The sequence below is a fragment of the Pteronotus mesoamericanus genome, unplaced genomic scaffold (genome assembly GCF_021234165.1).
Source record: "Pteronotus mesoamericanus isolate MK-2021 breed Mesoamerican mustached bat unplaced genomic scaffold, CSHL_Meso_final scaffold_167, whole genome shotgun sequence".
Taxonomy (NCBI): Eukaryota; Metazoa; Chordata; class Mammalia; order Chiroptera; family Mormoopidae; genus Pteronotus; species Pteronotus mesoamericanus.
In genome coordinates, this window is record NW_026555308.1 from 29,671,546 (window position 1) to 29,697,440 (window position 25,895).

General features: G+C 35.0%; 1 protein-coding gene and 1 non-coding gene across 3 annotated transcripts in view; both read left to right on the top strand.

The window, feature by feature from the left end:
- Nucleotides 1–25,895, top strand: part of CEP120 (centrosomal protein 120) — a 73,272-nt gene that overhangs the window by 39,073 nt on the left and 8,304 nt on the right. Inside the window, exons 14-20 of one of the 2 annotated variants that reach the window (XM_054589898.1) lie at nt 101–253; nt 1,027–1,116; nt 1,239–1,331; nt 2,600–2,761; nt 6,247–6,369; nt 12,205–12,303; nt 23,444–23,589. In XM_054589898.1, the coding sequence (XP_054445873.1) occupies nt 101–253; nt 1,027–1,116; nt 1,239–1,331; nt 2,600–2,761; nt 6,247–6,369; nt 12,205–12,303; nt 23,444–23,589 (866 nt within the window). The remainder of the gene's footprint in view (nt 1–100; nt 254–1,026; nt 1,117–1,238; nt 1,332–2,599; nt 2,762–6,246; nt 6,370–12,204; nt 12,304–23,443; nt 23,590–25,895) is intronic. The other variant, XM_054589899.1, reaches the window with a different exon arrangement.
- Nucleotides 4,135–4,325, top strand: LOC129083961 (U2 spliceosomal RNA). Its single transcript, XR_008530532.1, has one exon. It is a non-coding gene; the product is annotated as a U2 spliceosomal RNA (small nuclear RNA).

Consider the following 25,895-nt stretch of genomic DNA (forward strand, 5'->3'; position numbering starts at 1 on the left):
TAAATATCATTGAATGTTATCAAATCACTCTTTAAAATGGATCTAATGTGTTATGTGTCTGAGTATTTGTTTCAAAATGCTTTTGTTATTCCTATGGTAGGGTTTAGCTGCTGTACAACAGAAGCCACCTTCTCTTCCCCCTGCACCTTGTCCTTCAGAAATCCAGACAGAGCCTCGTGAAACCTTAGAATACAAAGCAGCACTTGAGCTAGAAATGTGGAAAGAGATGCAAGAAGACATTTTTGAAAATCAGGTTACTTTTTAAATGTTACTTTAAAACTCTTATTTTTCTCTACCTAGTAAAGCCTACTATTGTGAAGGAAAAGTATGGTATGCTCCCTTGTCCCCTCTCTAGTCCCTGTGAATATCAAGAATACCTTACTCCTAAAGAAAAATTGAGAGTAAAGAAATATCCTAAATGTGACAGAGTGACAGAGCCATTCAGAAGATTTCCCCTAAATTTTGTCTTAGGGAGAATTAGGACTGAAGGTTAGAGTTCAAAGGTTAAGAACATGGAGATTTCTTTAAATTTCAGGTCCTCATTTAGTGTACCCTCCTGGAACTTGGAATTGTAAATCTTTAAACAAGAGCGTTAGAAAACAGAATTTTCCATGTACTCTCTTGAATTACATTTACATGTGTATTATTATCACTTGCCTCAGGCATCCTTTAAAAGTAAAAAAGAACACCTGAAAGAAACATCAATGATCGCTTAATTTTTTTTTTTTTAAATCTTCACCTGGGGGCATGCTTATTGATTTTAGAGAGAGGAGAAGGTAGTAAGAGGGAGAGTGAGCAACACATTGATGTGAGAGAGAAACGTCGATTGTTGCCTCTTACACACTCCCCAACGGGAGCTGAACCTGCAACCATTTGGTTTACAGAATGATGCCCCAGCCAACTGAGCCACACCGGCCAGGGCAGTGATCACTTCATTTTTAACTGAAAACAACTGATTTGTTTACCTAAAATATTTAGGTTTTCCTAAATATTGTCACATTGACTTTATTTTTCTTCCTTTTGTAGCTAAAGCAGAAAGAACTGGCTCATATGCAAGCTCTTGCAGAGGAATGGAAGAAGAGGGATCGAGAGAGAGAATCACTCGTAAAGAAAAAGGTAGTAACATATAGAAATTGAAGGAGGAAAGGAAGAATGTTAATGATGGTGTCTTGTAAATGTATTTTTGAAATTGTATGTGTTCTGAGTCTGGTGAAAAGATAACTTTTATTATATTTTAGGTGGCTGAATATACTATTCTGGAAGGAAAACTTCAAAAAACCCTAATTGATTTAGAGAAGCGAGAACAGCAGCTTGCCATGACAGAATCAGAGGTATTGTATTTATCAAATACCTTTTTATTTTTTTAAAGATTTTGTGTATTTATTTTTAGGGAGAAGGAAGGGAGGGAGGAGAGGGTGAGAAATATTGATGTGAGAAACATGGGTTGCCTCTTGTAGGCACCCCTATGGGGAGTGAACCCACAACCCAGGCATGTGCCTTTACTGGGAATGGAACCAGTGACCTTTTGCTTTATGGGACAATGCACAACCAACTCAGCCAAAACCTGTCAGGGCCATCTATCAAATATCTTTATTTCACAGAATCCACATATTAGGTTTATACCATTCATTTTTTTCTTTATACTCACATAAAATGTATTTCATAGAAATTGTCTTTTGAATATTATGGAAAAAACTGCTGTTCATCTGGATAAAGCATGTTTTCTGTTTTAGAATGTAAGGAATATGTAGAAAGTGTTTGTTGTCTGAAATGGTTAACTATTATTCAGCCAGTTTGGTTGACTTCTGCAATAGCGGAGACCTTTGGTTAACTTTCCTGTTACGTAAAGGAATGGATAGTTGCACCACCTACCTAGAGAAACGGGGAAAATGTAGCCCAGGTTCAGGAGCCTAGAGTCCTGATTTTGTTCCATAAGAAGGAACTTCTCTCTCTTTCTTGCCCTTTAAAGATTAGATCCAAGAATATATGAGTACTAGGCCTAGTTAGCATTTTTGTTAGGTCATACTAAATTTTACCCTACTTTTTAAAATTATTGTAAAAGTAATTTCAAAATAATTAGAATTTCTTCCATATTAAAATTATATACTCCTTTCCTACTCAAATACGTTTCTTAAAGTTTTCTCAGAATATCAACCTAACCTTATCTTCATACATTTTCCAGGATGTCTAAATTTATGTAAATGTTTAAACTTAAAATGTATATTTGTTTCTAATACTGAGAGTCTTATCTTCTGTGTAATTAGGCAGAAAATAAGTTTCTAGAAGAAGAGGAACTTGGGTTTATTTGCTTCTACCTTAAAATGGGTTTATTCAAGTAGAAATTTTAAGTGATTAGGGTGTTTTCAGTTGAATTTATACAAGTCATAAATGGATTTTTGTATATACTTTGTATGTTAGAATTAAATGATTGAAAATTTATCATTTCAATATATTTAAAGATTGTCTAATTCCCGAAAAGTGTATGAAAATAAATTTGTAAGCATTCTGAACATTTGACTGTTTATATAGATGATAGAATATTGAACAGTATAATGCAGCTCAGAGTAGGTCAGCCTCTTAAAGATGCACTTGTTTTAAGCTTCAAAGAGAAAGAAAGGAACTGAAATCAGAACGTGAACGGAACCTGCAAGAACTTCAGAACTCTATCCGCAGGGCCAAGGAAGATTGTGTTCACCAGGTAGAACTGGAAAGGTTAAAGATCAAGCAGCTAGAAGAGGATAAACACCGACTTCAGCAGCAGGTTGGATGAAATACCTGTCATCTCTTTACACTTAGAGTTTATTTGCATTTAGAAATGATAGGTTTCCTTCACTAAAAAGCTACAAAAGCTCACAGTAATTTAGACAATTAATATTTATTGCACTAATGTTCAAATATACTTTAAGTTGGATCTTCTTTTCCTAAGTCAAAGCCTAAGGGCTATATTGGAATAATTTTCCTCCTCTTACAACTATTTGCATGAGATTGTGCTACATTTCAGGTAACTCTCAGCTTAAAATCTTTTTCTGATAAATCTTCGTTTAGCAAACATAGATACATAGCTTCTTGTCACTGGACCAAATTCAGTTAAGAGCCAAACTTCATGATAGAATTGTCTGTGCCCCTCTTCATTTCCTCACCTTACCCTCACCTCTCAACCCACCCCACGTTGCTTTCCATCCTCCAGCAGCCAGTTGTCAAAGAAGCCACCAGCACTCAGTTACTTAGTTCAATGGGCACTTTTCATTTCTCATCTTACTCAGACTTAATGACATCAACACTATTGTCATTTTTTACACATTCTCTTGTCCCAGCCTCTCTAACACCACTCTCCTTCCCTGGCCACCCTCAGGCTCCTTGGCAGGCTTGTTTTCCTTTAGTCAGTAAATGGTAGACTTCCTCCAAGTTCCAGACTTATTTGTACTAAAAAATCTTATTAATGCCCATGGGTACAGAGACAACCCTGTACGTCTGGGACTTTTCACATTTATATCCCAGACCTTTCCGTTGCACTCTAGACCCAGAGGTCTAACTGCCTTTTTGACATCTCTAATTGGATGTGTAAAGGTATTTAAAACCCAGCATGATCCTCCCATCCATGCCAGAACTTCCTGTAAGTGTTCTTTATTCCTGTTCTTCTGTTGCAGCCAGCAATATTTTTGACATTCGGGAATCATGACACCCTCCGCTAAAACCTTTCAGTGTCATCTTACTGCTCATAGGATAAAGATCAACATAGTTACGTTGCCTTACAACCTCTGCATAGTTTGGAATTAGCCTTCCTCTCACCTCCTCTCCCACTCTTTTACCTCTGCCCTATACCCCAGCCACTCTGGTCTTCCTCCGGTCATCCAGCCATACTGTGTTTGCTTCACCAAAACCAGAGGATCTTTTTGTGTGCTACTGGCCCAGGGAAATTGTCCTTGACCCCTGCTCCCCAAGTTGTTGTTATATTTTCATGGGATATTACTCTCCTTTTAATTGTCATTAGTGTGACAATTTGATCAGTGTCAGATAGTTAGCTCCATAAAACTGTTCCAGTTTATATCTGTATGCCTAGAGCCCAGCCAGCCTTTATCACATAATTTGAGCTTAATAAATATTTGCTAAAAAATAAAAAATAGAAACATCATTATCATTTCTCAGCCTTTTGGCTAAGATCAAGTGTAGTATCTGTTCTTAGCAGGTTAATATCTGATACGTCCTCTATCCGAGAACTTTCTATTAAATGGATTTTTGGAGCTGGGGGATGGAATAGGAGCTTGCTCCACCCACTCCACACATGGACCCGGTATTGCAGTACTTCTGAGAATGGCACACCAAAAGAAAAAGAAAAAGAAAGAAAGAAAGAGACATCAAACTGTTAAATATTAAGCATATCTTGAAAAATTTCACTGTAGATTAGATATACATGATGAATGCCTCCAAAGTCTTCAGTAAATTCTGGCATAAAGAATAGTTTTCATAGCAGTTCAGGGTGAGTTAAGGTCATGTTATTTAGCAGTTGTAAATATGAATTTGATTGTTACTATGGAGATCTCATTTAAAATATGAAAGATAAAGTTGTAAAAGTAGGCAGTTGTGATGAGATTCACCAAATGCTCCTCTTCTCTCAATTATTGGGAAGATTCAGCCATCTACAGCCAGGGGAGTTCTTGAAAAAACCCAGGTCTCGACCTTGTCCCAGACTGGTATAATTAGCTTACATCTTTGTCGGAAGAACCTTTGTGGGAAGAACTGGGATTTCAGAAAATTTACCTAGGGAACTCCTAAACCATAATCTAAAGACCTGGGGGAAAAATGCGAAGGGCAGCAGAAGTTTCTGAGGTACCCATGTTGCTAAGCCTACAGCTGCACACATTTTACATTTTCTTTCTACAAAAACAAACTTTTTAGGCCCTTACTCTGAATATGTGCTATCTGTACAATTCTAACTAGACAAGTAGAAGGGACTGATAGACATACTGTCAGCAAAAACTGATGGAGACAAAGTATCTATGTTCAAATATGTAAGGGCAGTTACCAGAACTCAAAAAAATCAATGTAGTTTATGGACCACTTTGCAAAGGAAAAAAGAGCCCCGTATGCCCAACAGCTTACTGCTTTACCACCTGACTGGAACCACAATAATTGGTTATGATAATGTCCCTGGCTGATAGGAAACAAATACTAAATATTAATTTTATTAGGTTTTGTTTAAAACAGAAGTAAGATAGTGTAGAAAGGTTTTTATTCAAATTTAAAAATAAAAGTTTGGATGTTCAAAGAAGGAAACTTATGTTATTTGGAATATTTACACATATAGTATACCTCATTACCTAAAGATGCTAGATAAATTCTAATTAGAATTGTTTGTATTTGTTGGCATAAAATGAGAATTTATTAATGATAATTTAAGTTCTATTTTTACCACAATTTTTTTCAGTATTTCAAATTTAGTTGTCTGTCTTAATAAAGAAATAATTGGTTTATCTAATGATGGATGGTTAGTTATACTGGTTTGTTTTTGGAAAGCATCTGCAACAGTGCTTATTTATGTTTGATTTTTTTTTTTAAATCTCTGATTTGAAAAGAATCTTTATATCCTCACTTTTCTTTTTTTGGTAGTTTTGAAACTTCTAAGGGAAATTTTAGAGTATTTAGTTAAGGCAGGCTATCTCTTATTAAATTCAGGAAGTATTCCCTGCTTTCCACTAGAGCACTGTTTTAAGGGATGAAAAGATCTGAATTCTAGTCATGCCTCTGCTACTGACTAAGCTCACTGGCTCTTTGACCCTCATTTTTCTTACCTATAAATATGAAGGGGTTGGGCCAAATAATCTTTAAATTACCTTAAATTGTAATAATAGTGTTTGAATTAAAAAATTCATATAGTACCCAATTTTAAGAATAAATACTGCATTAAAATTAAACTCATATTCTTACATGTAACATCTTAAGTATAAAGTAGCAGTATTTTTATAAGGTAACTTTTTCATTTGCCATCTACAATTTAACAAAAAATAGTTTCCTTATAATGAGTTTATAAGAAATTTCATACTCTTAAAAAGTTTTTGTATATTGTCAATCAGTTGATTTACTACATGTTTAGGATTACTAGAGATCTTAGTTTTTCTCATATATTTATGTCTAAATTCTCTGCTATGAACATGTTTAGAATATAAAAAAATGACACTGATGAATTCTGTAGTATTAAACTTATATCTGTTGTTTTAAAATTGATGCAATACTTTTTTTTCAATACAGCTTAATGATGCTGAAAATAAGTATAAGATTTTGGAAAAAGAGTTCCATCAGTTCAAGGATCAGCAAAGCAACAAACCAGAAATCCGTCTACAGTCTGAAATAAACATTCTCACTTTGGAAAAGGTACCCATGTCAATTTATGGCAACTTAACTAATCCTAATGATCAATTTGTGAAGTCAGTAATGACATTTGGATATACACGGTAACATTTTACAGAAGTATTCTGGTATCAGATAATGTATCAGAGAATTCAAGGCACATGATATAGTCAGTTCTGTTGTTTGCAACCAAAGGCTCTAATTAGTGAAGCTACTGACAAACTCTAGGAATAAAGGAATTCACAGAATTGTCAGAAAGGCCAAAGAAGCAGTTTCAAAATACGGGCAGGGTGAGCAAGGAAGGCCTGCTCTATCACAAAACAGTCTACTCAGGACGCTGCTCTTAGTGCTATCACTGGCATGGCACTGGTTCTGGTGTCACGCTGTTGATGCTCCAGCTTTGCAGTAGCCAATTTGAATACTCTCTCTGCATATCACTACCCTTGAGATTCAGTGTCCCAGACAGGAGCATTTATTTAAACCATAGGCCTGTGTGTACTCTGCTCATAGCTTGTAAGAAGGAAGAAGCTATTTTGTTTTCTGTGGTTAGATGCCAAGTCCTGCCCTTCACTTATGTTGGGATTCCTCACAAACAGAAAGAGTATTTAGTTAGGTTCTAGACATTAAAAAATGTATAATGTGCAACAGACAACCTAAGTTTGACAATATGTGCTCTTACATTTTAGTTTGATAATTTTTAGGCATTATTAAAAAGATAGAACATACACAGGAAAACAACAGGTAAGCAACCTTTATAAATTAAAGAATTTCATTGCCAGCCATTGCCTGTTTTTCCCTTCAGCTTTGTATTGAAGGCTTCCTTGCCCTTTTGTTTCTGTATATTCAGCCACTAGGGGGCACTAACAGAAGATCAGTGGATGGGAGTTGATGCTAGGGTAGTTCTTTCCTCTCTCCCTTTCTCTTTTTTTTGGGGGGGGGGGGCGGGCCTGGCAATAATTGTACCTTTTTATGGTGCCATCTCTCATGAGTCATCCCTTCCCCATCTTCCTTTGGACAATCCTCACTGTGGTTCTAGCTCACTGGACAACCCCAGTTTCTGGGTTCCTAGCAGCAAGAAGTACTTCCTGGTACTTCCTTTTGTAATCCCTCCAACCCAGAAGTAGGGACTTCTGCTATTGCTAATCACTAGGTTACCTCACTATATCCTCTTTGGCATTTCTGCTCTTTCATTATCTGTATAACGAGATTCTTATATTAAATTATGTCTGTCTGAAAGACCTAGAGTGATTTCTGGCTTTCTGACAGAATGTTGGTTGATAGAACTGGTTTTTCATTATTCAGCAAAGATGTGTACTGTTTCTAACGCCACGCTAAATACTATCATGAATGATATAAAAATATTCAGGATAGAGTCAAGTAAATAACAAGTTACAAAAGGAGATGAGAAACTTACTCAAATAATTATAGTGAAATGGGAATGATAGCAAGTATCACCTAACTTTCTCTTAATAAATGCTCTGACTAGAAAGGGAAAACAAAGTCACTTCTGCAATTTACACATTAAGTATAACAAAAAAGTAAAACTGGATATGGAACCCAAAGAATAGGAAAGGTACTATACTAGGTTCAAAAGTCTATTGCATATTTGGAAAATAGCTTAACTAGAACATAGAGTTTAATCAGTATATAGTAGTGGTTTCAAAATGAAAATAAGCCTGGTAAGAGAATGTTGGAAGACCTTAGATGCTAAATTAAAGAATTTGTATTTCATCTGGAAAGAAATGTCAGAGATTATGATCAAGTTGGTAAGATTGGCTTAATAAATATTAATGGAAATGAATTTTAATTAAGAACTTTCGGGGAAGGTGGAAGTTGTAAAGAATTCTGGTTTTAGACCTATTACATTTGAGATGTTAGCAGAAAGTAGAGAAGTTCACTAAATATGGTTAAAAATGAGACCATGTAGTAGGAAAAGAGAAAAGGGTTAGACATTCAGACTTGGGAGTCATTTTAATAAAGTACGATAAGAGCCTTAAAAGTAGATAAAATTGTTCAAGGAGTGTTTAGGAAGGATCGCTGAAAATAACACTTAGGGGGAAAGTTCAGTTTCACAGAGAAAATGCAAGAGTCAGGGAAGGAAGCTAAAAGATCTAGAGAAATAGTAAATGCAGTCTAGTGTGGTGCCCAAAAGAAAAGGAGGAGTTTTAAGAATGAGAAAATAAAAATAATCTCTTCAGAATGGGAAGTCAAGAATGGTTGAGAAAGGCCATACGTTTGACAGTTAAGTCACTGCCTTTTTAATAAGGAAAATTGCAGAGGGGTATAGAAAATTTGGCATCAAAAAGAAAACAAGAGATTGAGCACAGAAGAGTTGGTCTTTGAAAGAAGAAACACCAAGAGGCAAAAAGCGTGAATGTACAGAAAATTTGGAGATGGGAATAAGTGTGGTGACGAAAATCTTTTGAGTTGAAGAGGGTATTAACTGTTTTTTTCTACTGTTTCTGAACTCCTTAAATGTTTCTGCAGCCTGTCAATTGCCATGCTATCTTTGTTTCCTCTTCTAACCCCCACATCTATTTAATTGCCAAGCCTTGTTGATTATGCTTCTCACATATGTGAGCATCTCTTCATTTCTCAGGTTTTTTATCTTTTCCTCATTTCTCTACCAACGAACTTAAAACCAGCTAGCCATTTGCCACCCCTATTTTGAAAAACCAAGTATTAAAGTATTTCTGTATTTATAAATATGAATCCTGTGGTACTTACCAGAGATATTTGAACCACTCGGACAGTATATCTCATCAATTCTTACAAGCTCTGTTAAGTGTCAAAGAATATTTCCATTTTAATTTAATTAAAAATTAAATAAGTGAATTTAAATGTTTGGGAAATTTAGAAACTATCTCAAAATTAGAGCAGAAGCTTTATCTTACTCATCTTTTTCTGAATATAGACTAGGTAATATCTACTATAGAAATAAACATGAAAAATATAAATAGCATCATGAATTTGAAGAGTGATGGAAAAAATGCATAACTGGACAGCCTCTGTCCCAGACCTGTGATTTCATCCCTCGTGTTTAAGTGCATAGTAAAGCAAGGCCTCTTAGCTCTTCTGAAAATTCTTTGTAAGTTTTTTTGGAGCCAGAAGAGGGCAGAATCTTATTTCTTAAGTAGTAACAAGGATATAAAGCACGAAAAAGAAGGCATGAATGAAAAAGTATCTGATTAAGTCTGATTTCCTGGCTATGTCTGATTGAGAACTTTTCCTTTTGTGAGTACCCATTTTCTTCAGTGTAACATATATTTTCAACATAATGGGAAAAGATTTTCCATTTTCACTGAAATGGTCTAAAAATAACATTACAGGTTTACCAAATGTAATTCTTGATTCCCTTTTATTACGTAAGAAGTGAATAATAGTTTGATTTACTTTTAGCTAGGAAATGTCTCTTAGACTGCTTTAAAAATTGGACTTTAAAAAATAAAATATGGAAAGCATTTTAATTAAGTAGTACATACTTAGATTGTTTATGTGTTTAAGAATACTTGATGAAATACTTGATGAGTATCGACTCGTGTTCACCACTTAGGGCAGACGTGGAAAGTGAAAGAGTTTGTAATATAACTGGGGAAATGGCTCAGAGAACCTTAAGTGACCATGTATAATCAAATACCAGGCAATGTAATAGAAACTCTTTGCAGTTCAAAAAAGAAAAATCATATGGTGTATAGAATATGGCAATTTTAAGACAGCTCAGGGTTGAGATAGTATTTGAGCTGAATCTGAAGGGTTTAAGTAAGCAGAAAAGAAAAAGAAATGACATGCTCAGGAAGTAATTTGGGCAAAGAGAAAGGGGTGTGTAGGGGACCCCAACCTGGTGGTTGGAGTAGAGGGTTTCCTGTTGAGGAATACCAAGAAAGTAGGTTGAACAAGTAGGATGGAGTGCCCTGAAACCTAGCAGAAGAGTTTAGACTCAATACTGTAAGCAAGAAGTAGCTATTGTAGATTACTTAGTAGAGAATGAATTGATTTAGTAGTGGTTGGCAAAATTTGTAGGCAGAATAGATTTGAGGCCAAGGAGACGAGAAGATGAGAAGAGCCTGAGCTAAGGAAAGGGCATTAGGCACATAAAATATTAAAACTGGAAATATTTCAAGAGATAAATCTATATGACGTATCAGTGCAAATGCTTCCCAAGCCTCAAATCTACTCACAATAAGGGCTCTTAACTGCAAGGGCTCTTGGTTATGTCCATATATTTCTTAAGAATTGTACAAGCATCTGTGTGCTTCAAAATAAAAAGAAAGTTAGTAATCATTGTTTTGGTAGTAGGAATAAATTAGAAAAATGAGGTTTATGTCTCAGATTTGCTAGCTACATTTCTTTTATTTGTTAAGAATAAAAGTATATGCATTGACTATAGATGTGTTTTAAATTAGTGTGAATAACTACGCAGATGTGAATTATTTTGATACTCATGGCAAAACCAGTGTAACCTACCCAGAGAGCTTTTTCCGATGGAGTCAGTCCACTGAGTATAAGCAGTCCCTCTAGGTTCATCCCTGTCCTGACCCCCATCCTTGGGCTCCTCAGGATGCTAGACATCGTCTTATAGCTATGAGGTAAAAAAAATATTTTCTTATTCCTCTGACATATGTCCTACTGTTAAATTACCAACTAGTATGTATAAGTCTTTGGGGCATAAGTGAAAATCATATTTGATAATCTCATGGTATTACTCAATTTAAGATGTATGAATCTAGTTAAATGTCAGCATGTGTAAATCCAAGCACTAAGAATTTGTAAAGCAGAAGAGACCTTGACTCTGTGAATTCGTATATTAGTGCAGAGAATGTTCTGGTTTTTTGTGAAAGGAATTTGGCAATCTGCTCTTCCTTTCACTTTATTTTCATAGGAGTTTTCTGAAGTTTAAATTTTTGGATAGTGTCTTCAGTTTTATTTTCCTGCAAAACAGGAGGAATGGTGTCTTTGGGGAAAATTTGACTTCATATAAAAAAATTGGACCAGTTTAGAGTAACAGTATTTTACTCTAATTCAGGCACATTATTACATTATCACTTAAAGAGTAAAACTGTCTGTTGGCTACATGAATTTGTTTAGTACTTGGGTTGAAACATTGAGAAGAGTACATTCCAAAACAGAGCCAAGTTGGCTTCAGTTCATGCACAACAGATTGCCTGCTGAAAGTATAAATAACCTTATTTTTTTTAATTGAATCACTTTCATGTTTTCCTTTATATATTTGAGGAAAAATAGAAAAATAAAAGTTAGCTGATTGTTATTAGGAGCATTATTTGTCTTTCACTTGGGTTTAACATTCCTAAAATATTTCTGACTTTGTACTCTTTCTTAGTAAACTGCTTTCTGATTACACATTTTACTGTTTTCAGCATTCTATTTGATTTTTGCCAAAATATAGTTATAAAAGAATCTACTAGCTTTCCTTCTTATAAGACAAAATTCTACATAAAAAAAGGCCTCCAAAAGGAATAATTTGGTTCTAAGATTTAGAGTGCCAACTAAATTGGAATGCTAACAGAACTGCTTTTTGTCAAAAAAAAATGTATTTTTCACTCCATGATCTTTATGTAATATACATGTTTTAAATACATTTACAGTAACTGTCTGGAGGTTAAGACTAATTCAGTTCCTTTTAGTATAGGCTGTTAGGCAGTAAAAATACGACTATATTTTAAACAAGAAAATGTTCATGTGCCATAATATTTATAGTAAATTATATAACAGTTTTAGATGATGTCGTATGTTACACTATATAAACTCTTTTCTTAAGCCAGACTCTTTGTATATATTATCTTTCAGTGATTGTACTCAGTGGTATAGTGTTTCACTTGATACAATTTTAATCACTCTTAGGTTGAACTTGAAAGAAAGTTGGAATCTGCAACTAAGTCTAAACTACATTACAAGCAGCAGTGGGGACGAGCTTTGAAAGAACTTGCCAGACTTAAACAGGTATGTAGTTTATAGCTGATGATGGATTATTCTATGTTTTTTTTTCCTTGATTCTCTACAAGTTTGCATATTTGGTGATACCTGTTATGTTCAGATGTCTGCATTTGAATCTCCAGTGCAATTTTTTGAGTTTGAGTTATTTTTTGTGTTATACATAAGATCCTCCTTTTGTAAATTAAAAACTGAAACTTCAGACTTTTAGGTCCTTTTCTTTAATTGCCAACTGTTCTCTTTCCCAAAAGAAATTGGATAATTTATTTTACTATACTTAAAAAACTACCATTCTTTTCTTCAGTCTTGGTTTCTTTCTATTGGGAGTAACTTTGAGGGGAGAAATTTAAGTATAACTTAAAAAACTTAACATGTCCTCAAATTTAAGAACATACTTTAAGTGTTATCCCTAAGAAGACACAGTAACTTACTCAATTAAGGAAGGAATCACAGGGAATTTTTGCATAATTTTATAAGAGTTTAAGAGTGATAGTTTTACAGAATTCTACACTTTTCCCCCTTCTCCTACTAGATAACATGTGCTGCTAGCTTTGTGAGAAATATATCTTAATCATTTGAAGAAATTATAGTCAAAGTTAAGACCAAATAAACTAAGAACAAGATTTTTATTTTGAATCTAAGGTACTTGACCTAAAACTTGTAAGGATCAATAATGGCTAGCTCATTCTAAATTTTGCTCTTCTTTTAATGTGTCAGTTTTATTCTAAATGAAATTTGATACATAGGGTCTTTTCAGAGTTGTATTTTTCTTATTGTGTCTCCATAGCCATTAAATGCTATTAACCACCCTATGGCATCATACTAAGTGCCTCATAAGGGACTATATACTAGACTGCATGAGAATAAACAAAGCAAATTATGCTAACATAGCTTGTCGATGAGTTGAGATTTTAAGTACAAAATAATATAGTAGTCCTTTGTTAATCACAGTGGATACATTCCAAGATCCCTGATGAGTGCCTGAGACCACAGATAGTACTGAACCCAATATATACTGTTTTTTTCCCGATACATGCATACGTATGATAAAGTTTATAAATTAGGCACAGTAAGAAATGAACAGCAATAATTATAAAATAGAACAATTATAACAATATACTGTAATAAAAGCTATTTGAATGTGGTCTCTCTCTCGAAATATCTTACTGTATTGTATTCACCTTGTGATGATGTGAGGCGATACAGTGCCTATGTGCTGGGATGAAGTGAGGTGCATGACGTAGTCATTATGGCGCAGCGTCAGGGTGATTTGAACACGCACTGCAATACCATGACAGCTGACCTGATAACTGAGAGGGCTGCTAACTACCAAACGGGTACTGTATACAGCGTGAATATCCTAGACCAAGGGATGATTCACTTCCTGGGTTGGGTAGAGTGGGGCTGCATGATATTTCATCACCTCAGAATGGAGTGTAGTTGTTTAAAACTTATGAATTGTTTCTTTCTGGAATTTTCCATTTAAAATTTTTGCATCTTGACCGTGTATAACTGAAACCACTGAAAATGAAACACAGAGAAGGCGAGGACTGTTGAAGTTAACAGTAGCAAATATTTTATATATGTTCACAGAACTGAAGATAAATGAATGAATAATCGTATTTTGTACTGAGGGTCCCCTATATTCAAGGTACTGCCCTACATTTATAGATTATAAATAAAACAAAAGTCTTTCGCCTCGGGGGTAGCTTAAAATTTAGCACTAGGAAAGAAAGCTATATATATATATATATATATATATAGTGCTATATATATATATATTATTTACCACCTCGTTCTAGTAGCTCTGAAAAGAGCCATGCAGAGTACATCTATGTAATAGGACTTAGGAAAGGTGTCATAGAAGGGACAATATTTGAGATGGACCTCTTTACCTCTGCACCTTGGGTAATTTAACTTCTCCAATTATTCTTCTCATTTGTACATTGAAATTTTTCCTCACAGGTTGTTCTGAGAATTAAATAAGCGGATTTAAAAGTGTTTGTATTGTAGTACATGCTCACTAAGTGATAACTGTAAAAAGGAGATGAGCCATAAAGCTATGGTGTATAGTTCTTGGTTTCAGTGGATGGGCACCCAGTTTAGATGGTAGCTTTGGATATTGATGAACAGAACAAATATTGGAGGTATTTGTGACTAGCTGTTCAAAGAAAGGATAGGTATCAACAGTTTTAAGTCTAGAGAACAGGAGAATATTGTTATATAATAACAGCAATAGGGAAAGAGGGTAGATTATAATTTGAATAATAACAGTACTTTGCATTGGGTTGGTAGTTTTATTAGATGTCCTGTAGAAAAATGCACAGAAAGGAAAAAAAAAAAAAAAACACGTGTAAGGGCTAAATGTACAGATATGCAAGTGTCAGTAGGTATGCTCCATAAAAGTTTGTGTATAAAGAGATGAGAGTGTGTTAAGTCTAAAGAAACATCTGTAGTTATTTCACTTGTTCATTTTTTCATTCATTCAGCAAGCACTTATTGAGAGCCCACTCTGCATCTTGGCACCATGGTAGATGCTCCTAATATAGCAGTTTTCTCCCCTGGGGCACCTCAAGTTCATCTGATATTTAACAAGCATATAACAGGGTGGTGAGCAATGCAAATGAAGATAAATGTTAGGAAAACAAGACAATGGATTGTCATTGTGTTTTGTCACTCAAAGCTAAGGCAGAACTGTTTCAAAGGCAATGTTTCAAATATCATTATGATGTTTGGAATCATGTAAAGTTTTAAAATAGTAGATGTGGAAGAAATGGAAGATAGGGCCTTTCATTGAAAAAGTTGCAGAGTGAAGGTAAAGAGATTAAAGCAGTGATAATTATACGGCATTACCAAAATTAGTAATGAAAAGATGGAAGTGTGTTAGTTGCTGAGTAGGGCATTCCATTTGGAGAAATGAGTAATAATTATTGAAAGAGATAATGTCATCATAGTGTCATGTTTCTTATTAAGAAATATTCATGCAAAAGCTTTTTACTTGGAGTAAACTGATTGTTATATACATACGTGTACATTGACAGATGACATCGTTTTCACAGTTAGTTCTAAAAATTCAAGTAAATAAATAATGTTCTGAATAGGATCTTCCAAGTTCATGGCTCTTTGTTAGTGTTACAGTGAGATACTGAAGTAGTCTCCTTCAAAAGGAGATCTACCCAGTCACCCCTCCTTCCTAACATACATCCTCATACACTTACTATTTTCTTTATCTTACATTTGATCCATTATTTTCTATTTACTCTCCCTTTCTATTCATTTTCTACCCTCTTGCCTAAAAACCATTGGCAAAGGAATTTTAGCTATTTTATCTTAATAATAGGATCACAAAAGTTCAGAGGCCTCCTTTTTTTTGAGTTACTGTAAGAGTATTAAGAAGAAAACAATGTTAAATTACTGGTTCAACTCTGAACTTCTACTTCATGAAAGAAAATAGTCTCATTCTTTGACTGCAGTGATCTTCATTACCGACTACTTCTATTCTTTATCCCACAAACTTGCTGTTTGAGAAACAACACTGTAGATAGATTTCAGGTTCTGCAGGAATCAGTGATGTTCTGTAGACCACATCTGAGACACAACACTGTATGAAGAATTGTAATAGATGTTGGGATTACCAGAGTGAATTGTGCTCTGCCACTAACTGTTTTTGGAAGGTTAAAATTAATAACTTTATCAAATAGTCACAATTCATATTGTGTGAAAGTTACTTAGATTTTTTTACAAAAATATTTTATTAAAAACATTGTGTTTGAATATAAAGTTGGAATTCTGCTTTTGTTCAGAGAATTGTTTGTGCAACATTTTGTTTAAATTGGATTAGTACCATGTTAATTTTACATTGCCTCTGGTGAATAGCCATGGGACTATAATCTCTGCCAGTAATTTGTCACAGCATAATCCTCTGGAGGGCCATACAAAACATTTGTGTAGTACGGATTAGACAGCAAAAGTCATATCTTAGATTGTTAATAAATGTTAATGACAAAACCCAGCTGGTAAAGCTTGGAAATAAGATCTAATGCTTGGTGCCTATTGCCAAAAGAATGTTTAAACAGATTTCCATTACTCAAAGGTGAACTAGTGCAGTCAATATGTGAATTAAAAAATCATAACCTTCTAATTATTTAGGAAAAAAACCTTTTCTTCAGATTCACAATCTTAAAAGTCTGTTTCCAAGTTGTAAACATTTTTTTTTTATAACTGGGTAGGTGACAGCTGTAAAATATAAGTAAATATCACATAAAATGGGCCCTAATTTAGAAAACAAAGAAATGATACCCAAACATTTCTTCGGTATACTGTGTAACACTGACTTTAAGAAGTTCTAGCTGTGAGACATTTAAGGAGTAATTTAGTTTCCTTTTCCCCCAATCTCCATGAAGATACACTATAGAAATATTTTAAACCAAAACAAATCCTTGCATTAAATTGTACTATAAATATTCAAGTTAAGATTATCATTTTACTCCTTAAGGACTAAGAACTAAGATTTTGAGTAGGATGTGGGTCCCTTACCATATTTGTGCACAGTAGATCTGTTTAAAACTAAGCTGATATATTTAGTTAAAGCAACACAGACTTCATTGGCTGACATCAGCACTATCTTGTCCAGCCTCCTGCTTATCCACTCAGAGTAATTAATTTGATTAATTTATAAGTAATTTAACCAGGGATAGGATGTAAATCTTTGTTTAAGAAAACAGTTGGAGGTCCAAGTCTTGGTTAAAAACTGTGTCTTGAAACCATCCAGGCCCTCCTACTGACTTGTCAGCTCTGGGTTATTTTCAGAAAACTTTACTTGAGTTCCTTAGTTTAGTTGTAAGCTTTTTTCCCCACAGACATACATGATATGTGTGAGTGGGAGAGTACGTAGTGGCCACTTTTTAGCTGCTGTTTAGTCTAGTGTATGTATGTTTACATCTCCTCTCTGGATTTATAGGCAGCCAAGGCAAAATAAAGATTATACTCTCTTGATTGAGGAGTCTTTAACCCAGAGCACCTGGCAACAGAGAGGATTTCTTTCACTAACTTCTAATTTTTGTGTGTACTTGTGTGATTATTATTAATGCTGGACCCTTGATTTAAAATTTAAAGCTTTTCTTATATGTTTTAGAACTAAAATGTTTCCAAGTTTTATAACGTTAAAATTTTATAAAGTAACCTAAAATTAAATAATCAACTTTTTATTTTTTTCGCTTGCGAATTTACTTGCTCAGTGTAAAAGAGAAAATGCAAACTTTATAGCATTATAACATAGAAAATAAAAATCACCAGTAAGCTTATCTCCTCCTCAGACAGATATAACAATTCAGTGTTATATCTGTCCTTTTTTAAATAATTTTTTAATGACACATATTGTACACTCCAAAGAAGGAAAAGATTCTTATACACCACATCCCATGCCTCCTCGCTTAAGAAACAGCATTATCAATGCTTGGAAAGCCCTGTGTGCCTTTGCTCAACTGTATCCTCTCCAGAGGTAATTAGTCTCCTGAATTGGGTACTTATTATTTTTTTGCTTTCCTTTATAATTTTATAAGATATATTTAAAACATTGGTAAACCACACTGTTTACTTTTGTATGTTTTTAAACTTTATAGACATGGGATCGTTCTCTTTGAATTCTTCTGTCACCACCTGACATGACTCAGAATTGCTTGAGATTTAGCTATTTTGATGCTATAGTTCATTTTTATTATTTTACAAAACTTAAACATATGAATATACAATTTATCCAGTCTTCTATGAGTAGACATGTTTTTCCAAGGTTTTTTTTTTTTTTTTTTTAATTTTTGTATTTTAGAGAGAGAAAGAGAAACATTGCTTGTTGTTCCACTTATTTGTGCATTCATTGGTTGATTCTTGGATGTGCCCGACTGGGGATGAAACCTGCATCCTTGACATGTGAGGATGATGCTCTAACCAAATGAGCTACCCGGCCATGGCCCCCAAGTTTTCCTTAAATAAAACGACATAAAATTTTTCGACATGTAAGAGTTGTGTAAGAGTTTCCCTAGTGTTTATATCTAAAAGTGGAATTTTTGTTAGTAGGGATTGCTCATTTCTTCTCTCCACTAATTATTGTCAAATTACTTTCTAAAGTGCTTGTGCAAATCTGCAACTCTTATGTGCAGTTCCCACGAGTGGTATGTAATCGTTACTCTTCACACCATGTCCAATGGCTATTCAGATGTTTTAATTTTTTCCAGTTCGGTGGATGTTAATTGACTTTGAGCATCTTTTCATATGTTTATTAGTCACTTACGTATCCTTATTGTGGAATGCCTTTTTTGTCTTTTGCTCAATAAAAGTAAATCAACAGGTAATCTGGATTTTGGAGTCACCAGATACAGAGTTTGAAATAACTATTAACACTATGTTCTAGAAATTAAGTAATGACAGGGAAATGAATTAATGAAGTGAAATCTTTTGAGTCATATAGAAATGCTGGAACTGAAAAGTATTGTGAGTGAAATGTAAGAATTCAACAGAAGACTTAAGATCAGGTTAAGCATTACCGAAGCAAGGATGTGTGAACTGAAGTCAGTAAAAAGTATTCAAACTGAAGCGAGAGAGAAGAAAAAAAGATGGAAAATAATAGCAAAGACCAAAAACAACATATGGGATAGAGTATACGAGACCGACTACCTTTCGTGTCACTACAGACACCTGTCTTAGTCCATTTGGGCTGCTATAACAAAATACCATGGACTCCATGGCTTATAAACACCAGAAATCTGTTTCTCACTGTTCTGGAGACTGAAAGTCTGAGATCACGGTGCACACCTTGTCAGGTTCTGTGTCTGGTGAGGGTCTGCTTTCTAGTTCATAAATGGCCATCTTTTTACTGTGTCTTCACAGAGCAGAAGGGGCTGAGGAGCTTTGTAAGACCTCTTTTATAAGAGTATTAGCTTCATTCATAAGGGCTTGCCTTCATGACTTTAATCACTTTCCAAAGCCCCCGCCCCCGCCTCAGTCCATCCCCTGACACCATCACATTAGGGATTAGGTTTCAGCATAAGAAGTTTGGGAAGATGCAGACATTTAGCCTATAGCAACCCCCTGGAGAAAATAGAAAATACAGGAAGGAAGCAATATCTGAAGAAATACTGGCTGGAAATTCTATACTAGTGAAAGATACCAAGTCATAGATTCAAGAATATGTACTAACTCTCAGCAGGATAAATACAAAGTAAACCACATCTAGATGAATCATAGTAAAATTGTCAAAAAGCAAAGAAAATCTTAAAAGCTGTGGTGGTAGAGGGAAACATTGCCTTCATAGGAGCAGCACTAAGACTGACAGATGGCTTTTCAACAAAAGTGAAGGAATGTATAAGACAGTGGAATAATATCCTTAAAGTGCTGAAAGAAAGTAATTACCAACTGAAAATTCTGTACCCCGTGAAAATGTCCTTCATAAGTGAAATTGACATAAGACATTAAGACAAGTGAAATTAGAGGATAGTTTGAACTGAAAAATAATGTAAATAGAACAGCAAAGCATGAGACTTAATGAAAGCTGTGCTATGGGGGAAATTTATAAGCAAGTGTATTTAAGAAAAAAAGGCAAAAAATCTATTCTCTATCACTTCCAGTCAGTAAAGAACAAGAAAGTAAGGAAATTAGAAACAAAGAAATAGTTCAGGTGAGTAAAACTTATGAAATAGGAAGAAAATGTACAACAAAATAAAGCAAAAATTTGTTTTTTGAAAGGAACCTCTTCCTTGGCAATGAGTATTCAAGGACAAAAAGAGAATCAGCAGTAAGTCCTAAACCAGGAATAAAAAAGGGGAGCAGGGCTACACATTCCACAGGCATTTACAGAAATAAGAGAATAGTATGAAAATTTGTATGTGAATTTGAAAAACAACTTATAAAACTGACACAAGAAGAAACAAAACATAAGTATTTATATAATTATTAGATAAATTGCATCTGTAGTGAAAAACCTTCACACAAGGAAGTCTTCAGAACCAGATGACTTCACATTTGAATTTTAGTAAACATTTTAGAAATAATACAAAATTTATACAATTGTTTTTGGAAACTAGGAAGAGCAAATACCTCTTACTTTTTTAAAATGAGACCAGCATAATCTTGAACCTAAAATCTGATAAGGATATTATAAGAACAAAATAAATGGGTCAGTCTCATAAACATAAGGTATAAAACTTGTAAGCATCACAATCAAGTTTATTTATTAACTAAAGGCAAAGTTGGGTATTTACCACCATAAAAGAATAAAGGGGCAAAAATTAAGTGATCATATAAAAATGCAGAAAAAGTCAATATCCATCCATAATTCTTAGCAACCTAAGAATGTAAGGGAAATTTCTTAATCTAATAAAAGAATATTTGCATAGAATGATCTTTCTTAAATTAAGGAAAGGTTTTTTTCCTGAGATCAGGAATGAGAGAGAGATGCCCTCTATCACCATTTATCAACATTGTACTAGAGGTTCTAGCCAGTGTAATAGGCCAGAAGAAAGAAAGGGCGGATCAGATGCAAAGGGAAAAGTAAAACTGCCACTATTTGCCAATGACACTATTAAATACTTAGAAAACCAACAAGTGGCTGAGATGACCTACCAGAATTAATGGCTTTAGTAAGTTTGTGGGAAACAAAGTTACTACATAAAGATCATTTCCAGTTTTCTATACTAGATAAGAGTAGAGAAGAAAACCTTACAACTCTGCCATTCACAACAGCATCTAAAAACACCAAATACCTAGCAGCACATTCAAAGGAACATACTGCTCTTAGTATATAGAGATGGATAAAATATTAAAATTTAAGAAGACCTAAATAACAGGAGAGGTAAACCATGTTCACTGATTAAAGAATCGATGATTTTGGCCAAATTGATCTGTAGATTCAACATAATCAAATCCCAGCAGGACTTTTTTCCAGCCCTAGAAATTGAGATTTATATGAAAATGCAGGAGTCAAGAATAACTAAGAAAATTTTGAAGAACAGCCAAAAGCTGAAGACTTTATCAGATACTAAGAGTTATTGTCACAAAAGTTACAGTAACTAAGAAAGTATACTTTTAGTGCAAGGATAGAGACAGTCAGGTTAGAAAATCCAGAAACAAACGTATACACATAATGGACAGAGGTGACATATGACAGATGACACTGTAAGCAGTGTGTGGCGGGGTGGGGGACGGTGTTCTTCAGTAAGTATTGCTAGGTCAACTAGAGCTGTCTATGAGGAGAGGAATTCAATTGCATATGAATTATTGATCTAAATGAAGCTTCAGGAGGGTAACATAAGAGTGCTTTTAAGACTGAAACAGGCAAAAACTTTTTACATTGGACATACAAGCACTAGCCAAAAAAAGAATAGATAAATTTGGGCTGTATTAAAATTAAGTAAAAAATACCATTACAGCAGTGAAAAGGCAAGACCGAGAAGAGTGGAAAATACCTGGAATTGAATTAAGTGACAAAGTACTTATCCAGTATACAGGGTGGGGAAAAGTAGGTTTATAGTTGTTTGTATAGAAAATATAGTAATTAATAAATAATATAAAAAATAAACTGTGTTTCCCATACTCAAAACTGTAAACCTACTTTTGCCCCACCCTATAAATAAAGAACTACAAACATGTCAATAAAGAAAGATGGATAGCCAAGTAGAGCAAAGTGCCAAATGGTTGAACAGGAACTTTATAAAAGAAGATATCCGAATGCCATTAAAAATATTAAAACATGTTCAACTTCATTAGTCTTTGGAAAAATGCAAAATAAAGTCACAATGAGATACTACTACATAATCTATAAGAATGGCTTAAATGGGGAAAAAAATTGACATTATCAAGTGTTGGCAAGAACATTGACCACAGGAGTGCTCACATAGAAGTACAAATTTGTGCTACTACTTGGAAAACTGTTTGATGATATTTACTACCACTGAAATTCTCATACCCTGATGACCCAACAGTTTGAATCATAAGTATATAGCCAATAGAAATGCATATATACATATGTGCCAAAAGGCATGTACAATATTGTTCATATCAGCTCTATTATACAAAATTGGAAACTAACCAAAATGTCCCTCAGCAATGGAATGAATAAATTATGTATTTGTCCAAAGGAATGCCAAATAATAACTTTAATCATCAACTACACATAATAATGAATTTGAAAACAATATTAAGTGAAATAAGCCAGCCATAAAGTAATATCTACTGTCCAGTACCATTAATATAAAGTTCAAAGCAGTCAAAACTTACTTGTGATGTTAGAAAATAGGGGAGTGGTTATGTCTGGGAAAGGATGGAAAGAGATATCTGGGGTTCCGATAATTTTTTATTTCTTGATCTGGATGGTGGTCAAGTGGTTCATTTGGTGAAGTGTTATCAAAATGTACACTTGTGATTTGGCAGTTTTCTGTTATTCAATAATTTTTTTTAAGATGACACATAGCTATTGGTCTAGCTCTCCCATTTTTGGGTTCTGTCCTAAAGAAAGAAAAGCACATGTCCCTAAAAAAGTATGTAGAAACATTTGTGAATGATGTTAGATGATAAGAGTGTTTTATTGCAGCATTGTTTATAGTACCAAAAGTCTCTTAAGAGAGTGGCTGAAAAAAAATCATAGAATATTCATCCTGTGGAATATTACACATGTATTTTAAAGACATTTTCGCATGCACATAGATTTTTTTTTTATGAGTCTGGAGTAAAGAGTAGAAAGGTATATTGTTACCTGAGATGGGAGTAGAATTAGTGGCAGTGTAGGGACAATTACTAAATTTTTCTTGGTACATTTTTATGTAATTAACCATTTCTCAGATGCTGCTCTTGCCACTGTTCCTTGGGGCGATTTGTTGTGTTGTCTTCAGACTCTTTCTTGCCTTCAACTTCTGTTATGCTGTTCAGCTAACCTTGGTCACGGATTGGGCCGTGAAAGATTATGGCTTTTAACAAGAGGAGAAGTAACGGAAAGAGTTTCAAAAGAGAACCTGGCCATTTCTGCATAATGTATGACTCATAGAGTTGGCAGTGCATGGCTATATGATGGGTACTGTCAAATAGGATTATAATCACAACTCAAAGTCATATGAAATGTATTTATTCCTAATATTAAGAATCTGTTCTGTTTGTTTCTTTGAAGCGGGAGCAAGAAAGTCAAATGGCTCGTCTTAAAAAACAGCAAGAAGAATTGGAACAGATGAGACTACGTTACTTGGCTTCTGAGGAAAAAGATACAGTAAAAACTGAGCGACAGGAATTGTTGGATATAAGAAATGAATTGAACAGGTAGAGTAACTAGAACATTACATTTCTTTTACAAACACAAGTTCCAATAAAACAACCTTTTATAATTATTTTTAAAAATCCTAACCCGAGGATATGCCCACTGACTAGAATGGCGAGGGGGGAGAGAGAGAGAAACAACTGTCAGCTGTCAATCAGCTGTGTCCCATTTGTGCCCTGACCGGGGATTGAACCTGCAACTGTTTTGATGCATGAGAGAGCACTCCAGCCAACTGAGCCACCATCCAGGACGAGGACAACCTTTCATTGGTCACTGGTCCAGGGAAAGTATGTCAGGTCTTCAGAGAATAAAGTAGATCATACGCTATAAAATACAGCTGATTTGTAAAATAGAAAAATTATGCCAAACACCATTATTACACTCAAAAGTTTTGTCATAAATGTAGCTATAGTAAATCTAGCTTTTTCGTTTCCATTCATGGCATTAATATCTTACATTTTATACTTGTGTAACTACAGGATTGTTGCTACTATTTCAAGATAATTATACTGAATTTTTAATTATAAAGAGCATAAGAAATTTCCAATTTAGTTATAGTAATAATATAAATAATAGCTTTTTATTTTTTAAAATGGTTTATTGGTTATGCTCTTACAGTTGTCCCATTATTTTTCTCTTCTTTATCCCCCTCAACCCTGGACTCCCTCTCCGCCCAGCATTACCCTCCTCCCCCTTAGTTCACGTCCATGGGTCACATTAAAGTTCTTTGGCTTCTCCATTTCCTGTACTATTCTTAACCTCCCCCCCCGCCCCCGTCTATTTTGTACCTATCAGTTAGGCTTCTTATTCCCTGTACCTTTTCCTCCCTTCTCCCCCTACCCCTCCCCGTTGATAATCCTCCATATGATCTCCATTTCTGTGATTCTATTCCTGTTATAGTTCTTTGCTTAGTTTGTTTGTTTTTGTTCTTGTTTTAGGTTCAGTTGTTGATATTGTGAGTTTGTTGTCCTTCTCCTGTTCATAGTTCTGATCTTTTTCTTAGATAAGTCCCTTTAACATTTCATTTAATAAGGGCTTGGTGATGATGAACTCCTTTAACTTGACCTTACCTGAAAAGCACTTTATCTGCCCTTGCATTCTAAATGATAGCTTTGCTGGATGTAGATCCTTGCCTTTCATGAGTTTGAATACTTCTTTCCAGCCCCTTGTTGCCTGTAAAGTTTCTTTTGAGAAATCAGTTGATAGGCTTATGGAAACTCCTTTGGAGGTAACTTTCTCCTCTTGCTGCTTTTAAGATTCTCTCCTTATTTTTAATCTTGGGTAATTTAATTATGATGTTTCTTGGTGTGTGCTTCTTTGGGTCCAGCTTCTCTGGGACTCTGAGCTTCCTGGACCTCCTGGAAGTCTATTTCCTTGACCAGATTGAGGAAGTTCTCCTTATTTTTTCAAAGAAGTTTTCAGTTTCTTGCTCTTCCTCTTCTCCTTCTGGCACTCCTGTGATTTGGATGTTGAATCGTTTAAAGTTGTGCCAGAGGTTTCTAAGCCTCTCCTCATTTTTTTGAATTCTTGTTTCTTCATTCTGTTTTGGTTGAATGTTTATTTCTTCCTTCTGCTCCAAATCATTGATTTGAGTCCCGGTTTTCTTCCCTGTACTGTTGGTTCCCTATATATTTTTCTTTATTTCACTGTGCATGGCCTTCACTTTTTCCTCTATTTTGCAACTATTTCTGTGGGCATCCTGATTACCAGTGTTTTGAACTGTGCATCTGATAGGTTGGCTCTCCATCACTTAGTACTATTTTTGGAGCTTTGATCTGTTCTTTCATTTGGGACATATTTCTTTGTCTCGGTGCACCTGTTTTCTTGTAAGGTGTGGAGTTTTAGGTATTCTCCAGGGTGGGGTAAGCCACTTCATTGCGTTGTGGCTCTGTATGTTGGGGAGGGGTCCGAGAGGGAACAATGCTACTTGCTCGGCATCCTGCCGACTTTCAGTCACTTTCCCCACTACCCACAAGCAAATTGGGCTCTTCTGGTGCTGATTCCCAGGTGGGTGGTTTTGTGTACGTTTTAGGACCATGCAGACCTCTCCAAGGAACACTCCTGTGAGGCTGGGAGTTTCTTCCACTGCCACAACCCTCCCCCCACACCCCCACACACACAGGTTTTTACAGTCAGAGCTTTGAGGCTTCCCCCCGCCCCCGCACTGGAACCCTGGATTGCATGGTCTGTCTTGCTCCCTAGCTGTTCCTCCCGGTTTATCCTCATGCAAATGTGGGACCACCCTGTCTGCCAGCCGCAGTCTTGCTGCACATCCTTTCTGCCCCAGCTTCCCATCTCTGCACATCCT